The sequence below is a fragment of the Aptenodytes forsteri genome, unplaced genomic scaffold (genome assembly GCF_000699145.1).
Source record: "Aptenodytes forsteri isolate BGI_AS27 unplaced genomic scaffold, ASM69914v1 Scaffold273, whole genome shotgun sequence".
Classification (NCBI taxonomy): domain Eukaryota; kingdom Metazoa; phylum Chordata; class Aves; order Sphenisciformes; family Spheniscidae; genus Aptenodytes; species Aptenodytes forsteri.
Window position 1 is genome coordinate 1,378,895 of NW_008795041.1, and position 27,239 is coordinate 1,406,133.

At 39.6% G+C, this 27,239-nt stretch overlaps 1 protein-coding gene across 1 annotated transcript in view; it reads left to right on the forward strand.

Moving 5' to 3' along the window:
* Positions 1-2,188: 2,188 nt before the first annotated feature.
* BEND2 (BEN domain containing 2) overlaps positions 2,189-27,239 on the forward strand; it is a 33,265-nt gene continuing 8,214 nt past the window's right edge. The window contains exons 1-11 of the mRNA XM_009276883.2: positions 2,189-2,262; positions 7,804-7,947; positions 11,399-11,559; positions 12,749-12,820; positions 12,999-13,088; positions 17,062-17,166; positions 19,273-19,786; positions 20,991-21,191; positions 22,121-22,242; positions 22,873-23,086; positions 24,295-24,498. Of these exons, the coding sequence (XP_009275158.1) occupies positions 7,893-7,947; positions 11,399-11,559; positions 12,749-12,820; positions 12,999-13,088; positions 17,062-17,166; positions 19,273-19,786; positions 20,991-21,191; positions 22,121-22,242; positions 22,873-23,086; positions 24,295-24,498 (1,738 nt within the window). The 5' untranslated portion in view covers positions 2,189-2,262; positions 7,804-7,892. The remainder of the gene's footprint in view (positions 2,263-7,803; positions 7,948-11,398; positions 11,560-12,748; positions 12,821-12,998; positions 13,089-17,061; positions 17,167-19,272; positions 19,787-20,990; positions 21,192-22,120; positions 22,243-22,872; positions 23,087-24,294; positions 24,499-27,239) is intronic.

The window sequence follows — 27,239 nt, forward strand, 5'->3', positions numbered from 1 at the left end:
TCTGGGCGCTCGGGGCCGGGCGTACGTGCCCCAGCGGGCTCCGGGGTTGTCCGCAGCGCTCGGGTTTTCCCCTGGGACGCGTATTCCCCAGGCGCCCCTGCAGCGTCACTCCTTCCGCAGCTAAGCCAAGGGCAGAGGGGCAGCCGTGCGAGAGGCCCGAGGTGCGACCGTGCGTGGCTGTGCCGCGGCAGGGCTGGGGGGAGGCATCGCGGGGAGTTACAGCTCAGAAGAAGTAATGTGGCCCTGCCACAGCTCGATTACCTCACGGTGTAGGGCCAGAGGGTGACAGCGGCAGTTGCGTGGTTTGTGGTGGGGGAAGCTTTTGCTTTCCTTAGTCTTCACATGGTGGGTGAGCGTAGTGGCAAAACGCTGAGGAGACTTTGCTGTGGAACAGCAGTGTCTTGGCCCTGGCAGGTCCCCGAGTGCTGCAGTTACTCAGATACAAAACCTGAGTACCGGCAGAGATGAGTAATGCTCATAAAGTGAGGTGCCTGACATCATGATCTTTCCATTTGAAGACATAATGCATAGCGCAACTTCTGTATCTTAGAGGTATATGGGCTTCATTTACGTAGAATCAAAACAGGTGCATTTCTGTCAGTTACATGCTTCACCTTGCCCTTCCGAGGAGTAATGTTTGTACAGTCTCACATCAATTTAAGCTCATTTAGCCTGTCATTGCTGTCACACACCTCTACCCTCTCAAGAGGTTCCAGTTGTCTCTTGCTCAGATGCCTGATTTCCTTAATGGTGACTTAATGGTTCAGGGAGCTTTTCTGGCTAACAAATAACTTATTTTTGGTGTGGTTAGGCTTCGGCCAATTCACCGTGCAATTGTACAAGTGTCAGCATGAAGTAAAGGGGTAGGATTGAGATGTAGGAGGGTGGGAGCATAGCAATCCTGATATACTCCTCATTAAGCACAGGTGTTGGGTGTCTGTTCCTTCTCCTTTGTCCTCAATTTTTTGGTCTCCTGATTGGCTTTGTCTATAACTTGGTAATCTTAACAAATATTAAGACTGTTCTAAATTCCTTGGCAGTAGAAAAGATGTGCCATTAATAATATTCCTCAGTCAAAAGGTGCAGTATGAGCTCAAATCTTATTCAACATCAGAGGCCTCTTTGTGAGACTTGTTTTACCTCGAGTTTTGATCTTATTAGCATCTCAGTAATCCAAATATGAGACCTAAAGCCACAGGAAATCTGGTTTCATTATTCTGCTTCTCACCGTAGTAATTGGTTTGTATTTGCTCAATATACAATCCCATTGTCTTAATCTGTTGCAAATTTCAGTCATGCAAATTATGACTACAGCATTCTAAATTAACTTGTTTCAGTGTTCAGAGACTGTTGATAAGCACTTTATCTCTGGTAGAGTATTCTGGTGTCTCTGATCTGTGACAAACTATCTAGATTAAGGACGAAATTATCAGAAGTATGCTAAATTCAAGGATGCAACTTGAGGTGGATGGTATTTTTTTTCCGAGTGTAGTATTTAAGCATCTTTGTAAAATCTAGTTCATCTTACGCACATCTTCCATGGCTGTCTGTTGCACCTGTGAGTATTGAGATTGAGATCATGTTTGCAGAAATACAGAGATGTGTCTAACTGAACTCTTAGAAGATGAAGAAAAAACACTGGATTTCTGTGAAAAGTTTGATTTAGTTTTAGTGATTGTGCTAGCAGCCCCCAGGAACTCTGTAGTAGAGGTTGGGATGGGATTTAGTACTACTTAGTGCTTTCAGCTCTCTCATCCTCCTCCTTTTACTATTCCATACCTCATGGTTACCTACATTTCTGTTTCCGCAATAAGCGAGAGCATTCATTGGGTAATGTCTGACTCAGTACAAGTCCTTCCTTATCCCACTGGCTTATGTGGTGTATTTAATTAGTAACGTGCTTGGGGAGAGAAAAGTAGTCTGTCAGCTTGTCTTCAGGCTTCAGCTGATGCATCAGATCTGGTTTTGTTTCTGTGCTTGTAGCTTTGATTATCATAGTATGCAGAAATGTGCTTAAAACTCTCAGTTACATCTGCAATGAGACTGAGTTAATATACAAATGATTACTTGAAGCTGGAATGGGATGATACTACCCCTGAAAGGCATCGTGACACTGGTGTCCCTGTGCTCTCCCTTGTTTGTTCCTTTTTTTTTTTGGTGTATGTATGTTAGCATAAGTGTCAGGCCATAAATAGAGCAGGATCTAGTTGCAGTCCAAGTTAATGCTAGCTGGCTCTCCTCTTGTGACTTAGTTTAACCCAGGTAAGTTCCTTGGTATATCTTTTATTTGCTTGGGTAGGGTTGCTTTGCTTGACTTGCTTTGGAATGTAATTTGTAGTTGCGATGAGTTTTTTGGGCTTTTATGTTTGTCTTTTCTTTTTAACTCTGGCTTTGAAAAAGTTCATGTTTTGGGATTTTGTTGGGGGGGGGGGTTGTTTGCTTGGTTTTTTTAGTATTTCTTGATGTTTAATATCAACATCTTTCCATCTCTGAATTATTTTGGTGGTCTGCCTGTGTCTGTCCTTCCCCTCCCCCCCCCCCCCCCCCCAATCTCCCCCCCCTCCCCCCGAATTTTTTTAATGTTACAGTTTAGTTCTATTCATCTTTCATTCTTACGTTTCACATTTGTTTTTTTTTTTTTTTTCTTTTTCTGTTTTCACCAAAACCTATACTACTTATACTAAACCTATACTGTTTGGGGATAGGTGACCAAGCAGTAGTAAAAAGATAAACAGTCATTTGGTTGCTGGAGTATCTTGATCAAATGACAGTTTCCAAAGAAGAGAGAAAATTTTCAAGTCATAATTACTTTTAAATGTATTTCTCTATTGGTTATTGGAAATAAATTCTTTATGATGGTTGGTTTTACTTTGCTGCATAAAAAGCAGCATAAAATAGTAATGTAACTTCTGATGCAGGGTTAGACACACAGTTGGACATTTTTGCATGTAAATCATTATGAAAGCTGGGCTCAAGTTTAAGTGTCTTTAACTTTCTACAAATACCTGCTACCTGATGAGTTTGTGCAGAAGAAAAGAATTCTAAATGGTGAACATAAACAGCTTTTAAGTTAAAAAGAGCACCTCCAATCTTGGCTTTCTAATTTGGTCATTTCACAGCACTGCTCTGTCTACAACTGTCTTTCTGTACAATGCATTTTTTTTATGAACCTCTACCTTATATCATAGCATATCCTACTGCCTTACTGAAAATAGTAAGTCATAGTCTATACCATATAACCTGGAGCATGCACTGAGTCTGAGAAGGAAATTTGGTGATGTTTTCTAATTTTAGATGATTGAATTTCTGTTTGAAAACTGAAGTGACAGAGTTCTCTTAAACTGATAACTTGTTCCAACGATTGGCTAAACCAGCCTATTTAGTAAGTCTTACTATAATGTGTAATTCATTTCACAGTAAAAGCCTTATTTGAAATACAGAAACCAAAAATATTTTCTCAATCATACTTTTTTAATTTATAATTTCCTTTCAAGACTTACTGGAAATATGTAAATATCTATGTCGTGATATTTTGTGTCAGTGGGGCTAATTAATGCAATGAAATTATTAACTTGGCACAAGAAATGCAGTTGCATCTTCATTCAAGTCACAAGTAAAAAATATCTTGATGGCTTAATTTTTATTTTTTTTTTTCAGGAGCATAAATTAATCACAGAATCTGGCAGTTTGTGGTTTCTACTTGAGAGAGACAGATATGTATTTCATATTGTTTGGTGCTATATATATGGTATTACTCCATATTGCTAGCACTTCTAAGAAGCATCAAATACTTAGAATTGCTTGCAGGACTAAGTTGCAGTTTCTTTAAGATTATGAGTAAATAGCTGGAATTCTTTTGTCACAAGTTTTTGAAGGTGTGAATATTGTAGTTGAATGAATGAAGTTGTCCTCACATGTAAGAATGACTACAGTAGTGACACTGAGTTGTTTTGCCTGAATAAGGTATGTATAGGACTATAAGATGAGAACTGCTCCCCCCCCCTTTTTTTTTTTTATAAAAACCTTTTTCAATGGTTATTGGAAATAAATTCTTTATGATGGTTGGTTTTACTTTGCTGCATAAAAAGCAGCATAAAATAGTAATGTAACTTCTGATGCAGGGTTAGACACACAGTTGGACATTTTTGCATGTAAATCATTATGAAAGCTGGGCTCAAGTTTAAGTGTCTTTAACTTTCTACAAATACCTGCTACCTGATGAGTTTGTGCAGAAGAAAAGAATTCTAAATGGTGAACATAAACAGCTTTTAAGTTAAAAAGAGCACCTCCAATCTTGGCTTTCTAATTTGGTCATTTCACAGCACTGCTCTGTCTACAACTGTCTTTCTGTACAATGCATTTTTTTTATGAACCTCTACCTTATATCATAGCATATCCTACTGCCTTACTGAAAATAGTAAGTCATAGTCTATACCATATAACCTGGAGCATGCACTGAGTCTGAGAAGGAAATTTGGTGATGTTTTCTAATTTTAGATGATTGAATTTCTGTTTGAAAACTGAAGTGACAGAGTTCTCTTAAACTGATAACTTGTTCCAACGATTGGCTAAACCAGCCTATTTAGTAAGTCTTACTATAATGTGTAATTCATTTCACAGTAAAAGCCTTATTTGAAATACAGAAACCAAAAATATTTTCTCAATCATACTTTTTTAATTTATAATTTCCTTTCAAGACTTACTGGAAATATGTAAATATCTATGTCGTGATATTTTGTGTCAGTGGAGCTAATTAATGCAATGAAATTATTAACTTGGCACAAGAAATGCAGTTGCATCTTCATTCAAGTCACAAGTAAAAAATATCTTGATGGCTTAATTTTTATTTTTTTTTTTCAGGAGCATAAATTAATCACAGAATCTGGCAGTTTGTGGTTTCTACTTGAGAGAGACAGATATGTATTTCATATTGTTTGGTGCTATATATATGGTATTACTCCATATTGCTAGCACTTCTAAGAAGCATCAAATACTTAGAATTGCTTGCAGGACTAAGTTGCAGTTTCTTTAAGATTATGAGTAAATAGCTGGAATTCTTTTGTCACAAGTTTTTGAAGGTGTGAATATTGTAGTTGAATGAATGAAGTTGTCCTCACATGTAAGAATGACTACAGTAGTGACACTGAGTTGTTTTGCCTGAATAAGGTATGTATAGGACTATAAGATGAGAACTGCTCCCCCCCCCTTTTTTTTTTTTTAAATTCTAGCTAATATTTGTTGACAAATCTTCTAAACAAAATATTTTTGAGAACAGACATTATCTTGGTGGTGAATGTAGTCAATCTACAGCAAAGACATTTAAATTTGTCCATTGACTTTAGAGGCAAGGCAACTAGAATACATTAGGAAAAGGAAGAAGTGCTTGGTATAAAGCAGGTGGGTCTGCATTTCTTGGAGCAGCTTTCCTTATTGTTGCAGTGACGAGTCATGTTGATAAACCTTCATGGAAATGGGTCATGTATTCTAATCTCAAAATTTCCTGACTGTCCATGTAAGAGTGCCATTCTGAAGAGAGAATAATTTCTTTTCCCTCTATGAGAGCAGCTATGTTCAGCAATGGGTGATGGAAGTTAAAAGCCCTGGGGATGAGGAGGATCCTGACCACCATTTTAGAGGTTAAAAGTTTTGAGAGACTAGTGCTTGTTGCTGCATTGCTTCTACATCGTTGTAGAAATGTGTTGTAATTAATTAGATATTTTTTGGAAGTGAGGTGTTTTCCCTTTCTGTATTTTGCTGTTCGGTTTATGTTTATCCTCCAGCTGTGAGTTGCTGTAGCTACAGACTTTGGAAACACTTTCTGCCCAGAGTCCACTGCACTGTTGAAATTCTGATTTTGAAACTTGTTTAAGGGAGGGTGGTGGAGGGTGTGGAAGACTGAGCTTTGCTTTCATTATCAACCAGTTGTAGAAATTCTCCTGACTTCTGATCATACTGGCCTTCCTCTAGTCTAGACGGAGCTGCTGTGTCTTTGCTACATGCTGGTTCCACAGAATTTTCCCTCTTCTGTACCCGTTGCTCTGTCTGCTGTAGATTTGAGTGACATAGTTGCTGGTCAGGTAGGCTTGATTTGCCTGCCTTATTTCCTGTGGGCCAAAGTGAGGCATGAGGTTTGTGGCAAAGATTATCAATATACGGGTAAATTCTGTGCATTGTAGGGTTGCACAGGTAATGTACAACTTGTGTCACTTCTCTAGTTAGGGATAGAAAGACGATTGGAGGGCAGCAGAGGCCCAGCTGTAAGTAGGGCATTTGTCAGGCCATACAATAACCTGGCATACCGGTTGGGGAAATTGGCAAAGAGGATTCTGTTCCCACCTGCTTTGTTGCAGATGCACTTTTCCTGACTCAGTTAACTCTCTCCCAAAGTAGGTAGAATACTAAATGACTGTCAACAAAGAAATTTGTGCCTGTGAGGCAGTTAAATAATTCAACACATGCAAATAACTCATGTTAGCCTGCAGTGAACTTCAGTCAGTGAACATCACTGAAGTGTTTTGCTAAAAGCTGCGCCTAGATTAAGTTCATGAATAGTCCTGCTGTTTACTTCTATACAGCTAATTAAAACTGGCCAAGAGCTGTTCTCTGACTTGGAGCCTCAGCAGCATATCCCAGCTCACGTCCACTCAGCTGAACTCCTTTTTGCAGGGCAACTATGCCCCAACTAGCTTTTTGGCCTCATTTACTACTATAAACACAGCTATTGACTGCATGGCAATTGATGGGTGTTTCTGAACAGACCCTCAGTTTGGTGAAGTCTTTCCTAATCTGATGACAGCCAAATCCAAACCCTGCTGTATTGTTTCTTCTGGGTTAGATGGGAGTACTGGCCAGAGGGAAAACTTTGACCTGTGGAATTCAGCTGCTTTCCCACCTTTTGGTCTCCTAAGAAATTGGAACAGAGGGAAGAGAGCAGGATTTGGAGTGAATTGTTTGTATAAGAGTAAAGAACCAGACCACTGTTAGACTCATACAGCCCCGATTCATTCCTGGAGCTCAGTCCATCCTGTGCACTGAACAGGGTAGAGATCCTGTGGAAAATACGGCATGTGTTCATATAGTTAATGTGTCATTATGCATGTGTGCTGGCTGAATTTAAGTTTTATTTCCTATCTTTAGTGGTTCACGGTATGATTCCTTCCATTAATTTCTTTCATCAAGAATAAATTCCACTCCCTCCCCTCCCAAAAACACCAGATCTAGCTATAATACAGTTATTCTAAAACCAGGACATTTTTTCTTAATGTAGTATGTTTAATTGGAAAAAATTTGGTGCTGGAGATTTGCCATTCAGTGTTTCTGCACAGCATCTTATTGGGAGCCGATGTTTGTTTTGATCTGAATACCAAATATGCAGTTAGGATTTGTAGACTGATTTGTTTCAAATGTATTAAGCATTTCATATTTATGAAAGTAATTTGGTTTTGAAATTTTAATGTGTCTTGTCATATGCTTGAATGTAAATAGTGGAGTTCTCGGAAGTGCTTGTTACTGGCTTATAACTGTTCCTGTTGAAGCTGGACACTGTAGGAAGAGTTGGGTACTGAATAGTTTCAGGAATCCCGCTAACTAAGCAATAGCGGCTTCCCTTCAAGTGCGTGTTAAAACCTCAATGCCTGTGTTTAAAAGTGACTTCACGTTTAGATGCTAAAGTGAAACTGGTTTTAAGTTAGCCTGTGGTAACAACTCAGATAATGCTAGACGTGATACAAGCACTACAGTTGTTGTCTGATACGCAGAATGGTGTCTAGTCTTACCTGTTTCTCTTTCTGCATATGCTAATAGATTATGTATCTGTGAATGTTGAGGATGATGTTGAAGCAGTGATTATTGACCATGGAGAAAATGGACTGTCCACACAAAGCTGCGTGTCAATGGAACAAAACTCTGATGTAAACGGTGTTCACCATGTGGCTCAACTTGCCTATGGTAATTACTGCTCATTTTTATTGTGATCTAATAGTTAATGGCTAGTTTTAATGCTGTGTGTTCAGTGCTGCTGTCTTGAATGCTTTCTGTATTACCCATATCTTTAAAACATATTTTATTAGAAAGCTACTTCATAGAAATTGCTTGGCAATGCATTTAAAGAGAGGGACCTTTTTAGTTATTACTTTAGAGGTCTTTATTAATAGTGAACCTGCTGAAATATTATGTTTTAAAAAGACAGGTTTTTACTTACGTATAAAGTAAGTATACCTAGGAATGAATTACCAAGCAATTTGGAAAATAAATGTAATGGAAGAACCTAACCCCAAAAATAAGGTTTTTAGATAAACTGTCCAGTGTAATTTAGCGGAGCACTGGGGATACTGATGTGCAGTGACAGTAAGATGTTGTTTAAGGTGATAAATTATTAGCTGTGAGTAGTTTTGGTGATTGTCTTTGATCTTGCATGTTCAAATAAATACAATGAATTAAAGTCTCTCAGGAATCTTACCCAATTCTCCATTGGCCCAGACAAAAATTAATCATAGCTGTTACGAGCATTTAGTAAGTCCAGTAGCAGTATTACCAAGTTAGCAAGAAAAACGACTGTAACTAAGTGGTGGCACTTACTAGTGTGTTTTTCTGTTGGTGGTTTTGTTTTTTTTTTTAATCGGACAGTTGACTTTATAGAGAGTCTCATCAGTATTTCTCTTCAGCAGGGTCAAGTTATGTCTCTGTTTCCTAGTGTTGTTAGGTGCTTCTGAGAACCTTGAATCTTTTTGGTCTTCTACTTGACAGTAGAGTATACTGTAATTTTTTGTACATTTATGTCTAAAAACATATTTGGGGGAGGAGGATGGTTTGGATGGTTTACTTTGGGTTTTGTCTCTGTTTTTTAAAAAAACAAACAAAAAATCCTGCCCAAGAAACTGTCGTAGACAATTGCTGGCCTTGATTTCAGGACATGAGTAGTTATTTCATTATCAACAAAGGAATCATGATGAGGGGGTATGATTATTTTTTAAAAGGTAAAAGATGCTTTTGTCATCTTTGGGCTTACAGCTTCTGTTGTAGATTGTTAGCATTAGGCATTGTCTAGTTAAAATTGAGTATAGTGAGATGTATGACCAAAACATGACATAAGTTCAACAGTAATATTCCAGATAAACTTAACTCTTTGAACTGAAATTCTCTCTGAACTGAAATTCTCTCTGATTGTTTTTATTCAACCACCATCTTAGGCTAGTATCTTGTAGAGCAGTGCCTTTTCTTCAGATCTGGTTCTGTCTGTCCAAGCTAGTTTCTTTTACTTTTGTCTCATATCTTCTTGCCTACGGATACTTAGCTGGCAGAGCAAGCTCAACATCACTGAGATGCAGATCTAGGTCTTTATTTCTCCCCACCTGCTGCAGAACACTTCGATTATGCTTTTTACTTACCCATTTATGCTTTTTACTTACCCATTTATGCCCACAAACTAGGTATCACTTTTGCTGGCACTTTTTTTAGGTCATTGTGTTTGTGCCTAAATCTAAATTTGGGAAGCTAATCAGAAAGATGATTAGTTTAACATAAGCATAATATGTTTAAAATGTAATTAAACCAGGGACCTAATGTTTCTCCAGGTAAAGTGGCATTCTGGTTTGGCTGCAGAAAGTATCTGAAGTTTGAGGGACTACATTGTGCCAGAGTGTTAATCCTGCTGCCCTGCACCCCTTCTACTTTCAACATGTCCTCTTGCCTGTATTGGTGTTGGTCCCACAGAGTGCTGGCATTTCCCAGGCTCTCAGTTCTGGGTGTGCTTAGTGCTAGGAGAGGAGTGCTAGCTTGGTCTGTGTGGTGGGGACAGAGGGATGAGGTGATCTGGGAAAGGAAGCAAACTCTGGAGCTGGGTGGGAGGGTAGGTCAGTTTTAATCTTCACCTAAGAGAACAAATATTAAGTAATTGCATATGTATTTTTATTGCTCAGTTATTGATTGTGATTTCAAAACGATGTTAACCGTACTAATCTAGATCTACCACAGATCTTGCCTAGGTAGCATCTGTCAGCTCTGCTACAACTCTTGTCTGGGCTCTTAATGCAAAGAAAATTTTTTTCTAGCTTATGATACTGAATATATTACTACTTTTCTGTCCTGCCCCTGGCCCTTCCTCTTCTAGTGCATAAAAGAAAAGCAGTTGTCTTTGCTTTTTAGTATTTCTCTTAGCTTGTCCCTGTCCCATTGGATTCATTTTCTCTTCCTTCACTTCTGAGATACTAGTTCTGCTTTCCAGTTAGGCCATGAAACTCGTTCCATTATTTTGCACAGGTAGTAAGAAGTACCCTTGTAACTTTTCTCATGCAGCCCCTTTTACTTGGGAGGAACCTACTGTAGGTATCCACAAAACTTCCCCACCGTAACTTTTCAGTTTGGCCTAAGCTCCTTCACAGCAGATAGTATGGTGGAGACTTTGGTGTTGCCTTTTTGTACCAGCTAAGTTTTTCCCCCTGTTTCTTGGAAACCTTCCAAGGTCTTGTTTAGCTTCTTAAGCTTTACTTGTCTTTTAATATCTTCTCTTACCTGTACCTATACCTTGTTATCTATATAGTGCTTGGCCAGTCTATAGCTAAAATATATAGAACTCAAGGGGAAATAGTTATTTTTTTTTTCTTCTTCCCCTCTTAAAAGTGTTTTTATTTCTTTTAAAAAGAGCTGCCATAGCCCTTTCCTGAAAGTTTGAAGTAGAAACCTGTAAATGATGGACAGGCAGATTTGGCAGTAGAGATACGCCTTCTCTCTTAACTGTGAAAATCCTTTAACATTCTTCAAAAAGTAGGTCTGACAATCGTGTGGGCTTCAAAAGAATTAGGATGGAGCAGTGATAAACTGTGGTAATGGCTTTTTAACTGTGTGCCAGGCCCACACATGGAGAGGTGGAGGCATTTTGTGTACCACTTGTGGATAGTTTGTGTTTGGTAGTCCCTGACCTACACTGGCTCAACAGAGGAGATAACCTGGGGCAGATCTCTTTTGTTGCACGGTGCTTCAGTGACAAAACTGGGGGAGGCCCTGTAAGGAAGGGACAGCTGAGGACTAAACAAATGGGAACTGTTTTACATTGTGAGTGTATTGCCTGAATTTCAGTTAACTGGTTTTGTTGGGGTTTTGAATTCTGTGACTTCATACAATCAGACGTGGAAATGAGAACAGAGAATCAACAGTGAGAAGCAAGGCAAATGAAATGGAGGCTGGAGAGAATTTAGAAGAAAGAATATTAAATTGAATTTATAGTTTCAGATCTAAATAAATTGGATTAATAAGTGTTTAATGATATGCTAGTAAACAAATGTCAAATAAACAAGCAGTTTGAAAGTAAAAAAAGTGGGTGACTGTGCATGTTTTTTGTCATGAAATGTTTAATGCAGTGGGAAACCTGCTGATGTGCTTTGCTTTCTCTCCACTTTTCCAGGAAGCGAAGGCTTATCAGTGCTAGCTGAACGAGTGGCATCACAAATGAGCCATTCTGCAAGTATGCAGAGAGGAAATGGTCACAGCCCTGAAAAAATGGATTTTGTGTTTTCGCATAACAAAAGAAAACGACTCACCCCTACTCTAGTGGGACAGAATGTGGTATGTTTCACTGAACAGTAGCCCTTTGTTTTGAGGCCAATTTCAATGTTATTGGGAATGTCATTTTTCCTTCACTTTTGTATGCTCATTTGATGACATCCCAGTGAAGAAGTGTGGGTGGGATATCCATGTAGTGCAGGGAAGCTCCTAGCAAGAGTAAAACCTTGTTGTGCTGGATACTGTACATGTATATAACAACAGCTAGTGTACAGTGGAGAGTAACTTCCCATGTAGATACTCTTTATTTTTTCAGTAAAAATCTCTGTGCAATTTAGGATAGTAAGAGTTGAAACTTAATGTTCAATAAGGATTTGCCTCCATGAACAATTCTGTTCAAAGACAGACTACATATATTTTTAACTTGAGGCAGTCTGAAGCTTAGTTCATGTCACCATATTTAATTCTTAAATTCCAACACTTAGGGTGTCTTTAATGCTATAAAAGCAGTTCCACTCTGTTTAATTCTGCCTGTTGTAGAACAAACAAAACCAACACACCCCCAACCTTTCTTTTTTAAAATAAGACCTGATTAAATATGACTTAGTTAAAAAAACAAACAAACAAAAAAACCCCACAAAACAACAACAACAGATTCATGAAATCTGTGATGTATGGTGGACAGGAACTGCTCCCATCCAGTAAAAGAAAAATGTCAGAATTGTCCAGGTGGTGGCACTGTTGATTCCTGTCTAAAAGCAGTTTTCACACAGCAAGAAAATTACATCTTTTAGACGTTTTTAGAGCTTCTGCTTGCGGAGTTATACCCATTGAAATAAATACACGTTTTTTTCAAATCGATTTATTTAAATTAGTGTAAAAATCTACATGGAGTCTCATAATTACGTAAGCCTGGCTTATATATACATATATAACTAGATGAGAAAGTTCTGGCCTTAGAATAACCAAATAAAAATACATTTTATATAAATTTGCAAGAGGTTTATGTTAAACCAGAATAAGATGCTCTTAAAACAAAAGTGAGGTGAGTATGCATATGACCTAACCACAGGCACATAAATGAGATGACTGTGTTAAGTCTCGCTTTCTTGGGCCCTTTTGTAGCCAGGGGAGGGAATATACCTACAACTGAAAGCATCCAAGTTGGATTCCTAGCAGGTTGTCTCTGTAGTTTATATTTTGAATTCTTTCATTAGTCAAAACACTAAAAGTTCTTTATGTTATTTCCCAGATGAGAACCAGGGAAGGAGAATATGAAGATAGTGACAGTGTCATTTATGAGTATGAACCAGATTATGAGTGTGTAAGTTAATTTTCTTTTGTTCGACTGACTTTGAAAAGCTGCTTTGGGGATGCGTGTTTTGGGGTAGACTGAAATAACGTGTGAGGTTTGAAGTTGGGATTTATTGGTTTAATGTGATATCCTAAGACTGTGTATATATTACTAGCTTACATTCTTTTTTATTATTTTAAGAAAAAAGGGGAGTATTGTATCTGAAGCTTCCTACACTGAAGCTTCCTACGCTGGAGATCAGCAGAAAACTCTTATGGAAGTCCTCAGTTACTGCCAGGTATTTTTTTTTTTTCTTTCTCTCTGAAATGGCATTTAAACAATTTTAGTTAAATTTCAGGAAGATTTGCATTCTGTATTTGATAACCTATGACTTCATCCTTTCCGGTTGTTCATTTGTTAGTTGCCCACTTAACTTCAATATTTGCAATGAAAAAATAATCTACTTCATATTCTCTGAACTTTTCACACCATAGCTGGCAAGAATATGTTTTAAACATTAAGCTTTAATACAAAATGTAAAGTCTAGTGACTTACTGGGAGGGGCTTCACAGTAATGGGAAAGATCTGTCATACACACCCAGCTTTTGGAAGTACACAAGGCTTGCCAAAAGTGTGCCAAAATCCTGGTACTGTTGTTTTGGCGAGTTCTTTGCTTTTGACTTCTGAAGCAGTAGCTGGCAAGATTGAAAATCACTGCACTGAAAATTAAAAGCATCCCATATTTATTCAGGTGAGCACTTAAATGTGACTCTGGAGTCACAGTACTCTAGAGTGAAAGACATTCAGGCCATGCTTTAGGGAGGATAATTTGTGAGTGGCTTGTAGCCAAGTATTAATGTCTTGTAAGTCTCCTTAAGCATATATTCAGCAATGCTGTGGAAGAAAATTGACTAAGGTTGTGTGACTAACATTTCTGCTGCTAGTCTGGGAATGTGTGCTGTAGCAAGTAGTGCTAATGGGAAGCTATAGCCTCTTGCTGCCTACTAGCCCCTTTCCATCTCCTTCACCCCACTGTTATCGCCTCATCCCAGTAAATCTGCCCTAGGGCTGTATGAAGCCTTTTAATAATGTCTGTACTGTCCACACTGATTTAAGGTCTCTTAGTGCTTCCTTGAGATATTTCTAAATTTTGGGAAGATTTATAGATTCTTTTGTCTAAGGATATTTAACTTTTGAAAAGATAGCTATCATATTGAAACTGAACTGTTGGTTTTCATAGAATTTAAATTTATTTTCAATTTTATCTACTACAAATCCATCTAGCAATTTTTTTATAGCCATATGTATTTTTAAAAATTTCTCTGTCTAGTTATGCTGTAGATCAACAAAAGAAATTGCTTTAGTTAGTTGAAGACAGATTTCCTCTTTGTAACTCATGTAGTTATAATGTCTTTGTGTGGGTTTTGCAGTAATAGCTGATGACATGTGCCTAATATGTATTTTCAAGTTGGCAGTGTCCTTTCAATACTAGATTAATATTCTGTTATCTAATACCTTTATACTGTTATGGCACAAAGTGTATGTGTAAATTGCTGTGTAAGCATCATGTTTGAGTTGCTAAATCCTGGAAACACTTAAGAAGGAACTTTCTATATCGCACAGTAACGTATAGTAATAACTGATGGACTTTGAATGCTTTGATTTATCTGGCTTTTGTGCCTGAAAATTTGGGCCTTTACAGTAATACTTTTAAAAAGTTTGTACCTGATTGCTTTAGTAAGGCAACATGACTTTTTAACATCTGAAAGAAAATTTGACCTTGGGAATTGACTGAAGATCAGACACAGTAAAATAAGTAGGTTTTTTCAAACTCTTTATCTTTCATTCTGTGATTATTAAAAATGTGGGTGCAATTGATTTCAATGCCATATTTGTTCCAAAAGGCATGACTGAGTCAATTTCTCCATACATCACTTGCATCTCATTTTCACAGAAAAACAGGATGGTTGAGCTTGGAAGGGACCTCTGGAGGTCATCTGGTCCAACCCCCATACTCAAGCAGGGCCACCTAGAGCTAGTTGCCCAGGACCATGTCCTGATGGCTTTTGAATATCTCCAAGAAGGGAGTCTCCACAACCTCCCTGGGCAACCTGTGCCAGTGTTCAGTCACCCTCACAGTGAAAAAGTGTTTCCTGGTGTTCAGAGGGAACGTCCTGTGTTTCAGTTTGTGCCCATTGCCTCTGGTCCTGCCACTGGGCACCTCTGCAAAAAGCCTGGCTCCGTCTTCTTTGCACCCTCCCTTCAGGTATTTCTATACATTGTTGAGCTCCCCCTTGAGCCAGCTCCCCCTCCAGGCTGAACAGTGCCAACTCCCTCAGCCTTTCCTCATAGGAGAGGTGTTCCTGTCCCTTCATCACCTTCATGGTCCTTTGCTGGACTCTCTAGTATGTCTGTGTCTCTGCTGTACTGGGGAGGCCAGAGCTGGACCCAGCACTTCAGGTGTGGCCTCACCAGTGCTGAGGGGAGGGGAAGGATCACCTTGACCTGCTGGCAATACTTTGCCTAATGCAGCCCAGGGTACCATTAGCCACCTTTGCTGGCTCACATTCAACTTAGTAACCACGAGGAGATCCCAGGTCCTCTTCTGCCAAGCTGCTTTCCAGCTAGGTGGCCCCCAGCATGTACTGGTGCCTGGGGTTGTTTCTCCCCTGGTGGAGGACTTCACACTTCTCCTTGTTGAACTTCATGAGGTTTCTGTCGGCCCATTTCTCCTGCCTGCTGATGTCCCTCTGGACGGCAGCATGACCCTCTGGTGTATGAGCTGCTCCTGCCAGTCTGGTGTCATCTGCAAACTCGCTGAGGGTACACTCTGCCCATCATACAGATCATAAATGAAGATGTTAAACGGGATCATACCCAGTATTGACCCCTGGGGTACTCGGCTAGTCACTGGCCTTCATCTAGACTTTGTGCTGCTGAGCTCTGGGCCCAGCCATTTGTCCAGTTTCCAATCCACCTCCCACCTCGCTCATCCAGCCTGTACATCCGCAGCTTGTCTGTGAGGATCTTATGGGAGATGATGTCAAAGGCCTTCCTCATTGTCTACCCAGATTTATCCACTGCTCTACTGTCATCTACCAGGCTAGCCATTTCATCGTAGAATTTTATCAAGTTGGTCAACCGTGACGTCCCCTTGGTGAAGCCATGCTGTGACTACTCCTGGTGGTATTCTCCTGGTGGTATTCTTGTCATTCGTGTGCCTGGAGATAGTTTCCAGGGTGAGCTGCTCCATCACCTTCCCAGGGATGGAGGTGAGGCTGACTGGCCTGTAGTTCCCTGGGTCCTCCTCCTTGCCCTTCTTCAAGACAGGAGTGGCATCTGCTTTCATGCAGTCTTGGGGCACTTCTCCCATTCGCCTTGATCGATCAGAGGTTATCAGGAGTGGTCTCGCAATGACATCAGCCAGCTCCCTGAGCACTTGTGGGCGCATCCCATCAGGCCCCTTGGACGTAACGTATGTCCAGTTTGCTTCAGGATTCCCCGACCAGATTCTCTTCCACCCAGTGTGTCTTCCTTGCTGCAGGCTTTCCCCCCGGTCTCTGGGACCTGGGATTCCGGAAGGCCAGTCTTGCTCATAAAGACTGAGGCAAAGGTGGTGTTGAATCCCTCAGCCTTTTCCGTGTCCTGTGTCACCAGGTCCCCTGTCTCGTTCAGCAGTGGGCCCACATTTTCCCTAGCCTTCCTTTTGTCACCTATGTACCTACAGAAGCCCTCCTTGTTGTCTTTGACATCCCTGGCCACATTCAATTCCAGATGAGAGTTTTACTTTACAGATAGTATTTTTCTAAATATATTTCCCATTGGTGATACAGAAATCAACATTTTGGTGGCTGCCAATAAACCTTTTACCTGTGTACTTGGAAACTTATTATGACTTAAAATAGCATCTCATAATACCTAACTTACACTGAAAAGCTACTGACAAGCTCTAAGGTAAAGCAAAACATACTAAATAGGTAAAAATAAAACACCTGCTGGAAGCAGGAAGAACAACACTTAAGTGCCTGCCACATTAAAGTCACAAGAGTGAGCTTCTCTGAGAATTCTTTTTACTGTGATATTTACCATTTGTATTTGCATTTTGTATCTAAGTTGATCTTTAATATGCTTACAGAATGTATATATTATCTACAGATCTTACCCAGTTTTAGGGAGGGAATCTTGCCCTTAATTGAGCTTTCTTGATTTCTTCAGATTTAAATTGGGTTCTTGTGAAACAATACTGTTTTCACTCTTACGTTTGTTGTCAGGCCATGTATGATGCCATTCAGAAACTGGATAAAAAATTTGACCTGCTTCATCGGAAGGTCTCAGAAATGCAGCATACTCGTGTAAAGCCACTGTTGCTCAAACCTGTGAGTATTAAAGACCTAAGACATCTATTTTTCCTTTAATTCTCTCACTTCCTCTGATACTTATTTAAAAAAAAGAATCCTCTCCTTTCACTAAGATTAAAATTAGTAGCAAAGTAGTAGACTTAAAATCCATTTCAATTAAATTATTCTAGATTTCTTACTATACGCCAGCTTTGGTCTCCTGTGTTGTTATTGACCAGTGGTCACAGAATGGCCAGTGGCCCCCATCAAATTCAGGATGCTGTCATAGATGCTGTAAAATTCTATTTGTATTGGAATGAATAGAAATGAATTGTGTAGGTTGTGTCTTAAACTTGGGTGTATTGGTATTGCTGCTTTACAAGATGTGGTGTACTGTCTCATTGGTTTCTGCAGTTAGAGAGTTTATGCATCACTCACACAGGCTGGTTCTATTGACTGATTTTTAGATTTCAACAGTGTGTTGTCACATCCATTACGGTATAGAATTGTATTTTTTTTGTTAATAAAACGCCTTTTTTCAAAATTTTTAAGAAGGTTTGATATTGAGTGTACACTATCCATTTTATTCCTATATGGTCAATCCACTGTTAACTAAGGAGACAGAATATTAGTACTTGTAACAATGCTCTTTAGAAATCTGTCATGTTTTCCTTTTAAAGAAGGTCATAAAATCCATAATGACCTTTCTTTGTCAACAATACTGCAAAGCTTTTAATGTGGCAGAGGTGATCCTGCTGTCAGGAGATGTCAAGACATCGGTACGGCCATTTGCTTTAAGGGTGGGTAAAAGTGATGACATTTTCATGCATGTCAGTTATCAATAGGATACTAGGTTTTATTTGGGAATGTGTTTTTTGTTGACAACTCCAAGCTTGTGCTGTCCACACATCCAAAAATACGAGATTCAGGGAACAAACTGGTCTTGTCAGCTACGCTTAAACCCCATGACCTCTGCACTCTTACCCTCCCCTCTGATCATGTGGGATGGCAACTGCTTTAATGTTCAGATTAAAAGTGACCTGCACTGCTGCTTTTTTTTTTTTTTTTGAAAAGGCTTTTATTGCTATAAGGTGTAAGGGGGAAGCCAGCAAATGCAACCTGCCAACCATTTTCTTAGGTTCTCCTAGCACTTTATTTTTAAAACCATCAGGAATGCTGTAGATTTTTTTTTTTTAATAGCTGTACCATTGTTGTATCTGTGATGGACTAAGGGTATAAATAAGGAAGGGTTGGTGGTAAAGGTACTATTTTTTTTTTTTCTTTTTATTAGATCAACTCCAATAGCTGGAGAAATGGATAAGCTTTTAGGCATATAAGCCTTTCTTCAGGTCACAGAATTTTAAAGGTTACAAGGGTGGAATATAATCAGATTTCTGTAAACAAAAAGCAAACCCCAAAAACCCACAAAAAGAAGAACAAAACAAACAAAAAAAAACCCAAACCCACATGAGTCAGCTACAGTTGATAGCTCCTGCTCAGTGACTTGTATTTTGAACTAGAACGCGTGCTTTAGGGTGCATATGTTTCTTAATAAAAGTACTCCAAGTGGTGGAAAGCATAGCCTGTCTCTCAGTTTGTCTGTCTTGGTCTCTTTGGAATCTTCCTTTGTAGACGAGATCTGAATGTTTAATGTTTTCAGCTTGGAAATAAAGAATGAAGAGGCAGCCGGTAGAGAAAGTGAATTTTTTTTTTCTTGTTTAAAAGGAAGCTAACATGGCAGTGGAGACATCCCTTGAAAATTCAGCAGACTGGGTCAATGGCTGACAAATTTTAAATTTTATTTTGCCTATTCTTTTTTTATAGAGCTTTTTTTAAGAGCCTTTACAAAGCTGCCTTTCTCATTACATATATCATTATATATTTCCCAGGTGGAAAAAACTTGAGAAACCTTGAAGCTGACCAGATAAACTCTTAGTGTTGGAACTACAAGTGAGAATAAAAGAAAGTAGAGGGAAGGCTAAAAAGTAATAGCACTGGATTCATGACAATGACTACTTCAGTGAAGAGTCTGTTGCCAATAGCATAATTCCTAAAATCTAGTCTTCCTGGTTTACTAAAGAAAAAAATGACCAAGTATGTCTGGTTAAGTTAACCTTTTAATTGTTTTCTGAATCACATTTACAGAAACCAGTTGGATTTACATATAGAAGTTCCAGTCATTTGCCCCAAGGAAAAATAAGAGTGCAAAAATCCATGGAAAGGGAATCAAGTCTTCATCTCTCTTCGCCCGGCCAGGGAAGGCATAGCCCAGTCATAAGGGTTGCTTTACAAAATGGCCATGTTCAGGTCAATTCCACAATCAAACATGTTCAACAGAGTCTTCAGCTTGAATCGCAGCAACCTGTTCGTAGGCAGAGCCCACCACTCCCCACTATAGTTTCTACGCATTCGTTGCATTCATCATACGCAGCAGCTAACAGGATGCCTGACCTTTCTCCACGACCAAATCTTGTAGCCAGCGTTGTGGAAAGTACTGTCAACATTGCATCTTCACCAGTGGCATCGTCATCGATGCCAGCACCATCTGAGACCAGTTTGGGAAATAATGCTGTGGTGGTGAACTACAGAAATGCATCTGGGAGTGCAAACATTAGTAAAGAACTACCATCTTCTTCAGTCTCCATCAGTCCTAGCTTTGGTGAGTTCCTTTGTAATAAATACTCAGAAACAAAGGCTAAAAAACTGCTGCTAGTATAAAAAAATACGCCTAAAGAAGTCTCTCTGTCGTTATTTAGCAAAAGTAAAGGAGCAGAACTCGCTGCCTTACAAGCATTTCTATAGTGGAATACTGTTTAAAACTCTTGAAACAAAGGTCATAGGAATGTTTAATATGCCAGGGATCACTTAAAAACCTCTGCAGTATACATACAGTTGTATAGACTACCACAAGCATTTGATTTTCAGTACGTGCTTTGGGTTCTTTTAAGACTAGGCCCTCTCTTTCTCTCTTGATACTCTTGATGTAACCTATTTTTAACCTGTGTATATGTCATAAGTAATGTATGCATGCTATGCATATGTTTCAAAAGACAAAAGAGGTTGCCAGTAAAGCTAAGTGGAGGCGTATGCCTGTATACGTTTTGTATTTAAGAAAGCAACTTACCTGATTTGTGTGAAGGAAATACCTGTTTTCTTCTTGTGGAGGATTTTATCAGTGAAAAATCCTTTCTATCCTCAAATTCTGCAGTGTTTGGTTTCTTTCAGAATATTTAATTCCACAGAAAATGAAGAATTCCATAGATCATTGCATTATAAACAAGTACATATAAAATAGCACCATGTTTTAAAAATTAATATATTTCTTTCTAAAGTGTAAACGCTCTGAGTTATGTGGAAGGCTGAGCTATGAGGTTTTGGTTGCTTTTGGTCTAAAAAATAAGTTCATGCAGCTGAAGAGCTGCACGAATAGTAGGTGAAATACTCGGATATCTATCAGCGAATTTGTAAACAGTGTATGATTTAACAATACTATGTATGGATATGCCATTCTTCATGGGTCATTGTCTTGAAAACATACATGGTAACTGCACGTGTGCAAAATAGGCCAGTCTGAACATTTTGGACTCTTATGTGTCTAATGTATTTTCTTGAGTGTTACTATTTCAGTTAGTTACATTGGTGGTTAAGGTGAATCAAAAAGATACTTCTGTTACCATTCCAATTTAAAGCTGCTCTTGTTAAGGGCAAAGATGAGTAATACATAGTAGAACTAGGTGTAGTAGAGAACATATACTGAGAGTACCATAGAGGTTGAGAGAAAGTTTGAAAAAGTGTTCTTTCTTTAACAACTTGCTTGGGTTTTTTAATTTTTTTTTTCTTTAAATGTTTTTGTTTCACAAAAGAGTTTGTTGGTGACCCAGTGAGAAATGTAAAAGTTCCTGGAAACTATTTGATGAAAGCTCGGCAAAAGACTAAACCAAAGTATGCGGCGCGCTACTTAGTTCGTGTCTTGTTCCCCAAGGAAACATTATTGTGCAGCATTATGGGAGTGAGTGCACGAGGGCGCAGAACATTGGATCCAAACAAAATTGCTGCAATAAGAGGTATGTTACCTTTCAAAAGGCACAGATTTACCTCTTTAATGCTTAACATTTTAACTTACAAGGAGTCCTTTTCTCTATGTTTCTGTGAATCATTGCCTAGCAGCTGGTGAACTGATAAATGTGGTAGTGGATGTGCTCCACCCTGCTGTGTCTTTTGGTTTTGAAATTCCTACTTTGTAATTCTCAATGTTCATTTTTCTTCAATGTGGATAAAACAATTCTGACTTCTCCTAGTTTTGTGTACTTCATGTTCATCAGTCATGCTGACTTTCTAAATTTTTCATTACAACTTATTCTGTGTTTGTGTGTGGCATGGATTTTTGGGGGTTTTTGGTTCGGGTTTGGTTTGGGGGTTTTTTCTGGCCACGGTATACTTGGGATGAACGTTAACTGGTGATTCTTAAATACTCTTCTCTTTCTCTTAAGTTCACTTCTCTTGTTTGAGAAATGGTGAAGATGGGGAGGGCATTTTTTTTAAATGTCAAGCCATTTAAACAGATCGCACGGCACGTATGTGTGAACCTATACGTCTCCTTCCTGTTTAAAGGGTGGGAGATTATTTAAGCCATCTGAAGTATTTGCAGCATCAGCATTACCCTGTCTGTTATTTGTGTTGTTTTTTTAATTAACATTAGTATGATAAATCATACCTTTCCCCTAATTCTACAACGAAATGCTTAATAATAAAAGCATTATTCACAACACCTCAAAAAAATATAACTGCACATCTTAAATTCATGGTGGTGCTTAGTTTCAAAACGTGAGTTTACTATCTCTCTTTAATTAAAGCTGGAAATCTAAAGCTTCTACATGGAGAACAGTAAACGTGAAGCATTTCTTGGCTTTCTCTCTTTCTTTCTAAATTAGAATACTTTTAAATACTGCTTTTTGTCATGAAGCTTAAATTTTTTTCTACGTTTTATATGCAGAGTTTCTTGCAACTAACTTTCCAAACTATGATTTGAGCGAGCATGGAAAAGACTGGAAAACCTGTATCACGAATGTCAATGCTATGATCCGCTGTTTACGCTCTGAAACAAAAATAAACCCAGTAAGTTGTCTTAAGGTGATAATTCATTAAGTACTAAGTTTGTGCTTCTTTCTCAAATTAATTATTTGAACTCCTCATCATAGAAGTGCTCTAATTGGAAATTCCTTGGGTTCCGTCTTTGCACTGCTCAGCGTAGGCCTGCTGACTGCAGCACTACTGCCATGTGGGGAATACTGGAAGCATATGCCTTTCTCTTGCTCTGCCTCTTTCCGCTCCTGTGTCCAGCATTCAGTTGAGATGTATAAGCATAGGATACTAAAAGGAAGACACTGTAAATGTTGCCCAGAAGTAGTGTCAAACTTGATTGCGAGCTTAAACATGTAGCTTCTAGCACTGTTTTCACAGGCTTTCCTTCAGATGTATCCAGCCATTCATTTCAACTTTATATTGGCTGAAACATCACTCCCAAAACACCTGTAACTCTGTTTACCTCTGCTTCTAAAAAGCTTTGTGCAAATCTGTGAATATTTAGTATGTTTTGCCTGTGGTTTTCATGATTGAAACTCAGGAGTAACTATATTGTAAATATCTGGAATCGAATTTATACTAAATGGAAAACGAACTGGAACACTAGTTAGAAAACTGGTAGGCTTCTCCCAGTGCATGTGCTAACCTCATTGAATGTTTCAGGAGGCAGCTGAAGGGAAAGAAAAAGTGGCTGACGCTCCAGATACATCTCATTGTATAGATTTAAATTATAATGAAGATAGTGAAGGCAATTCTCAAAACTCTCAGAAAATGACCAGCTCCTCAACTGACACGTTGCAGAATTCAGGATTGGATAAGTTTCCAGATGCTTTCCACACACCTTCAGTCAAGAAACAGCAGTCTTTGGAACCTATGGGTAAACTAAGACATTTTCATCTTCTGGGGTTTTGTGTTACATTTTAAATGGTCAATGAGAGGCAGAAGATGCTACGGTAGGTGAAATTGTGTAGTGAAGGGATTTGCTGAACTATGTGACGACTCTTTTCCTCTTAAGGCAGTCGCTTGCTGTATATATAGTAAGTCTTCACGGGAGCAAACAAAACATTATCTGGCTAACAGAACATGTGTTTGCTTCTACCAATGTCCCATAATGCATATCCTCTGTAAGACTGGAAAGTTCAGCTGTAAGATATTCTGTTCAGTTTCTCTGAATAATTATTTTTCAAGAATTATTTCACAGTTGCCCTGTTGTTTGTTTTGTGGGTTGTTTTTTTTTATTTGGTAGATATTCTACCTTAATGGAGTAAGCTAGCTCAGAATATCTATTGAATGGTATTGCAATTGCAGAAGAAAAGCACGCCTTTCTGTAAAACTGACAATTTAGGACAATAAAAATCTTAAAGCAGCCTTTATACTTTTTTTTTTAAAATGCACAATATACAAATGCATTGGAAAAAATTCCATGTACAGCATGTGATGCCTCTAGAGAGCTTCAAGGAAAATGAGCTGAGATTAGTTGCCCTTGGAAATAATTTATTTGATTAGAATCACTTTGGGGCTCCAGCAGATCTGCTCCTGCACCCAAGATTTGTTAGCCTGATCCCACAGACCTCCTGATTTACTATACATTTTGCTTTTTTTTTTAATGTTTGCAGCGGAGTCAGGTTGAAGTAGTTAAATACTCACTCTGTTTTTCAGTTTCCACCTACAGGATTTAAGCACCATTGAAATAGCAGAACTCTTATTTACTTACGTAATTGGAATAGCATCATCTTTTCACGTGAGATGAAAACAATTTAGAAAGCAATCATTAATAATGCAGGTTACATTGCTAGCATTGCTGAAAGCATATCAGAAGTGCTGTTACGCTGTTGTAAAACAGGCAGGGGGTTTTGGCTACTTGGACATTCATCTGCAGTATGTTGCATTTTAGTATTAGCTGTAGCGTTATGGTTTTGCTCTGGTCTTTCCAAGCAAGTACAGTAGTTTTGGGGAGAACTTTTTGTGTCCTAGTTCTAGTGTAATACAGCCACTTTGAAGCATGGTCAGTATTGGATAAGTAAAATCTCTCTCTCTCTCTCTCTCTCTCTCTCTCTCTCTCTCTCTCTCTGACATCCTTTCTAGAACTTCTTGGAAGTCCATGGCGCAATGTTCAGTTGCCTTTCTCAGTCATTTATGTAGCTAAAGGGAAGTCTCGGCCAGAGTTGTCAGCTCGCTACCTAATTCGTCATATGTTCACTGAAGATGTGCTGGTAAAAAGCAATGTATATGGTAATCTTGAACGTGGCATGAGCCCACTGGACTGCAATAGAATTAATGCTCTCAGAGGTAAGTAAGAAAATCTCTGTTCAAATGGTAATGTGGGGAAATTAACAAGAGTGATTAACTTTGTATCCTATGAACAAACCATGGAGCTTCAGAAATAAGTCTGAAACTGTTCTGACAGGTATTAGTGCAAGCAGTGGAACAAGTTGAGAGAAAGTAGATGAAGTTACACTTACACAACTCAAGGAAGTCTCCAGATCACAAACCTGGTTCGGTTCGTATGAGGAAACTCAGTCTCCATGGCATCTGCTTGAAAGGGCAACACAGTGGGAGATGGAAGCCGTCCCAGAGGATTCTGGAGGGTGTCAGGGATAACTTCTTGATACAGGGGCTAGGTAGACCAACCAGAGGTAATGCACAGCAGGTTGTGGCGCTCTTCACAGAAACGGTTGGGGTGTGATAATCGGTGGCAGTATTGACTGTAGAGGCTATGAAATAATGGACCTCAAGATCCTGAGTAGAGTTAAAAAGGTCTGAGAGTACAGACCCTGTAGCTTAGGAGAGCAGTCTTTGGCTTATTCAGGAAACTCATAGGTGGGAGCTTGTGAGAGCTCTGAAGAGGAGAGAAGCTCAGGAAAGTTGGCAGGTCTTTAAGGACAGCATTCTGCAAGCACAAGAGAGTCCATCCTGATGCTTAGGAGAACTGGTGGAGTTATGGGGAGACAAGTTTGGCTTAAGCAGGGAATCCATAACTGAGCTCCAGTGCAAAAAAGCAGCATATAGAGATTGGAAGCAAGGACACCTTATGAAGTGGAATTTAGCAGCTTTGCTTGGGAGTGTTGGAATGGTGTCAGGAAAGCCAAAGCTCAGCTAGAGTTGAGACTTGCAAGGAGTGTCAAGGGCAGCAAGAAGAGCTTCTACCACGACATTAATCGTAAAAGATTGAGCGAGGAGAGTGTGGGCGTGTTGCTGAATGGGGCAGGTAACTTAGTGACAGCAGAGTCAGGTTAGGCAGAGGTGCTCAGTGCCTTCTCTACCTCAGTCTTCACCATGAAGGTCTCTCAGGCCTCTGGGTGGTGGTGTTGGTTGGGAACAGTCAGCATGTTTTTACCTAGGGTAAATCATGTTTGACCCACCCAATTGCCTTGTGTGATAAAATGACTGGATTTATGGACGAGGGGAGAGCAGTGGCTGTCACTTAGCTTGATTATTTTTTTAACAAGGCTTTCAACACTGTCTCTGACAATATTTTGGTATTCACGTTGGGATGTTACAGCTTGGATGGGTGGACAACGTTAAAGGACTAGATGGATGTTTGCTTGGAGGGTAGTGGGTCATGCTCTACTTGGGTGACTGACACATGGGGTACTGCAGGGGTCTGTCCTGGTACCTGGCCTGTTTAACATCTTTATGACTTGGAGAGAATGGAGAACACTCATCAGGTTTGCATTTGACAGCAAATTGGGACTGTATTAACAGATGCACAGCCAGCAGATCAAGGGAAAGGATTATCTCCCTCTGTTTAGCACTCATGAGTCTGCATTTGGATTACGGAGTCCAATTTTGGGTCCTCTAGTACAAGAAAGAGATACCGATAAAGCTGGAGGGCCACCAAAAGGGACAGAGCACTTGCCTGGTGAGGAAACTGGGCTTATTTAGCCTGGAAAAGAGAAGGCTCCAAGGGGACCTAGTAGCAGCCTGCCACTATCATTCTTCTCAGTAAACTCCTTCTAGAGTCAAGCTGTTTGCAGCATTGAACGTAGGGAGAGACCATGTGGGGAGAGGCTTAAATGGAAATGAGAGGCTCAGACTGGATATGAGCAGACTCCTTTTCCCCATGAGGGGACAGTCAAGCAGTGGAGCACGTTGCCCTGTGTGGTTGTGCCATCTGCATCCTTTTTCCACGCCTGAGTGGACAAAGCCCTGAGCAACCTGGTCTGATCTCAGTTGTCCCTGCTTTGGGCAGAAGGTTGGACTAGAGACCTCCCGAGGTTCCTCACGGCCTGAGTGACTGCGATCGGAAAGGAACGGATTCAAGTGCCTTGCCCTTCTAAGGGCTCAGAGGTCAGCTGTCCCTATTAATCTAAGAGGCTCCATTGAGAGAAAAGGGCTTGGCAAATGATTTAGTTGTTTAGAAGCTACAGGTGGTATAAGGACTGCTGCCAAGTGAACGGGCGGCATTTGAGTTAGACCAGTTTGAGCTATTTTAATAACGAATCTTTACTGAAGTGTGTCTTTTCAAATAACGTGTAACAGCCTATTCCACTGTATGAATATGGACAGTTTTGCAGTTTCCTCGGCTTACATGTATCCAGGATGTGTTCAGGAAATTGGTATTTATTCTATTTGCAAATGCTATTCCAGAAGCAGAGGGAGGGTATGTTATGGTTGGAGTTGTAGCAGATGTTTTGCCTTCTGCATTGTTCTTGCTTCAGCATGACTTCTGGAACACTGATCCATGCTCCTTCCTGAGAGGGAGTCTTCTGTTAGTCTCATTCGGTCCCTCCTGCAAGGCTGGATAAAGCAAGCAGAACTGTGACAGTAGAATTAGCGTAACAGTTATTGTAGCAAGTGAGGAGGAATGTGCAGTAGGTTGTAGGTAGAAAAGGTGTATGGGTGTCGTGATTTAACCCCAGCTGGCAACTGAGCACCACACAGCCTCTTGCTCACTCCCCTCTGGTGGGATGGGGGAGAGGAAAGGGTGAAAGAGAGAAAAAAAACTCATGGGTTCAGATAAAGACAGTTTAATAGGTAAAGCAAAAGCCGCACACGCAAGCAAAGCAAACCAATTCACTCCTTCCCAT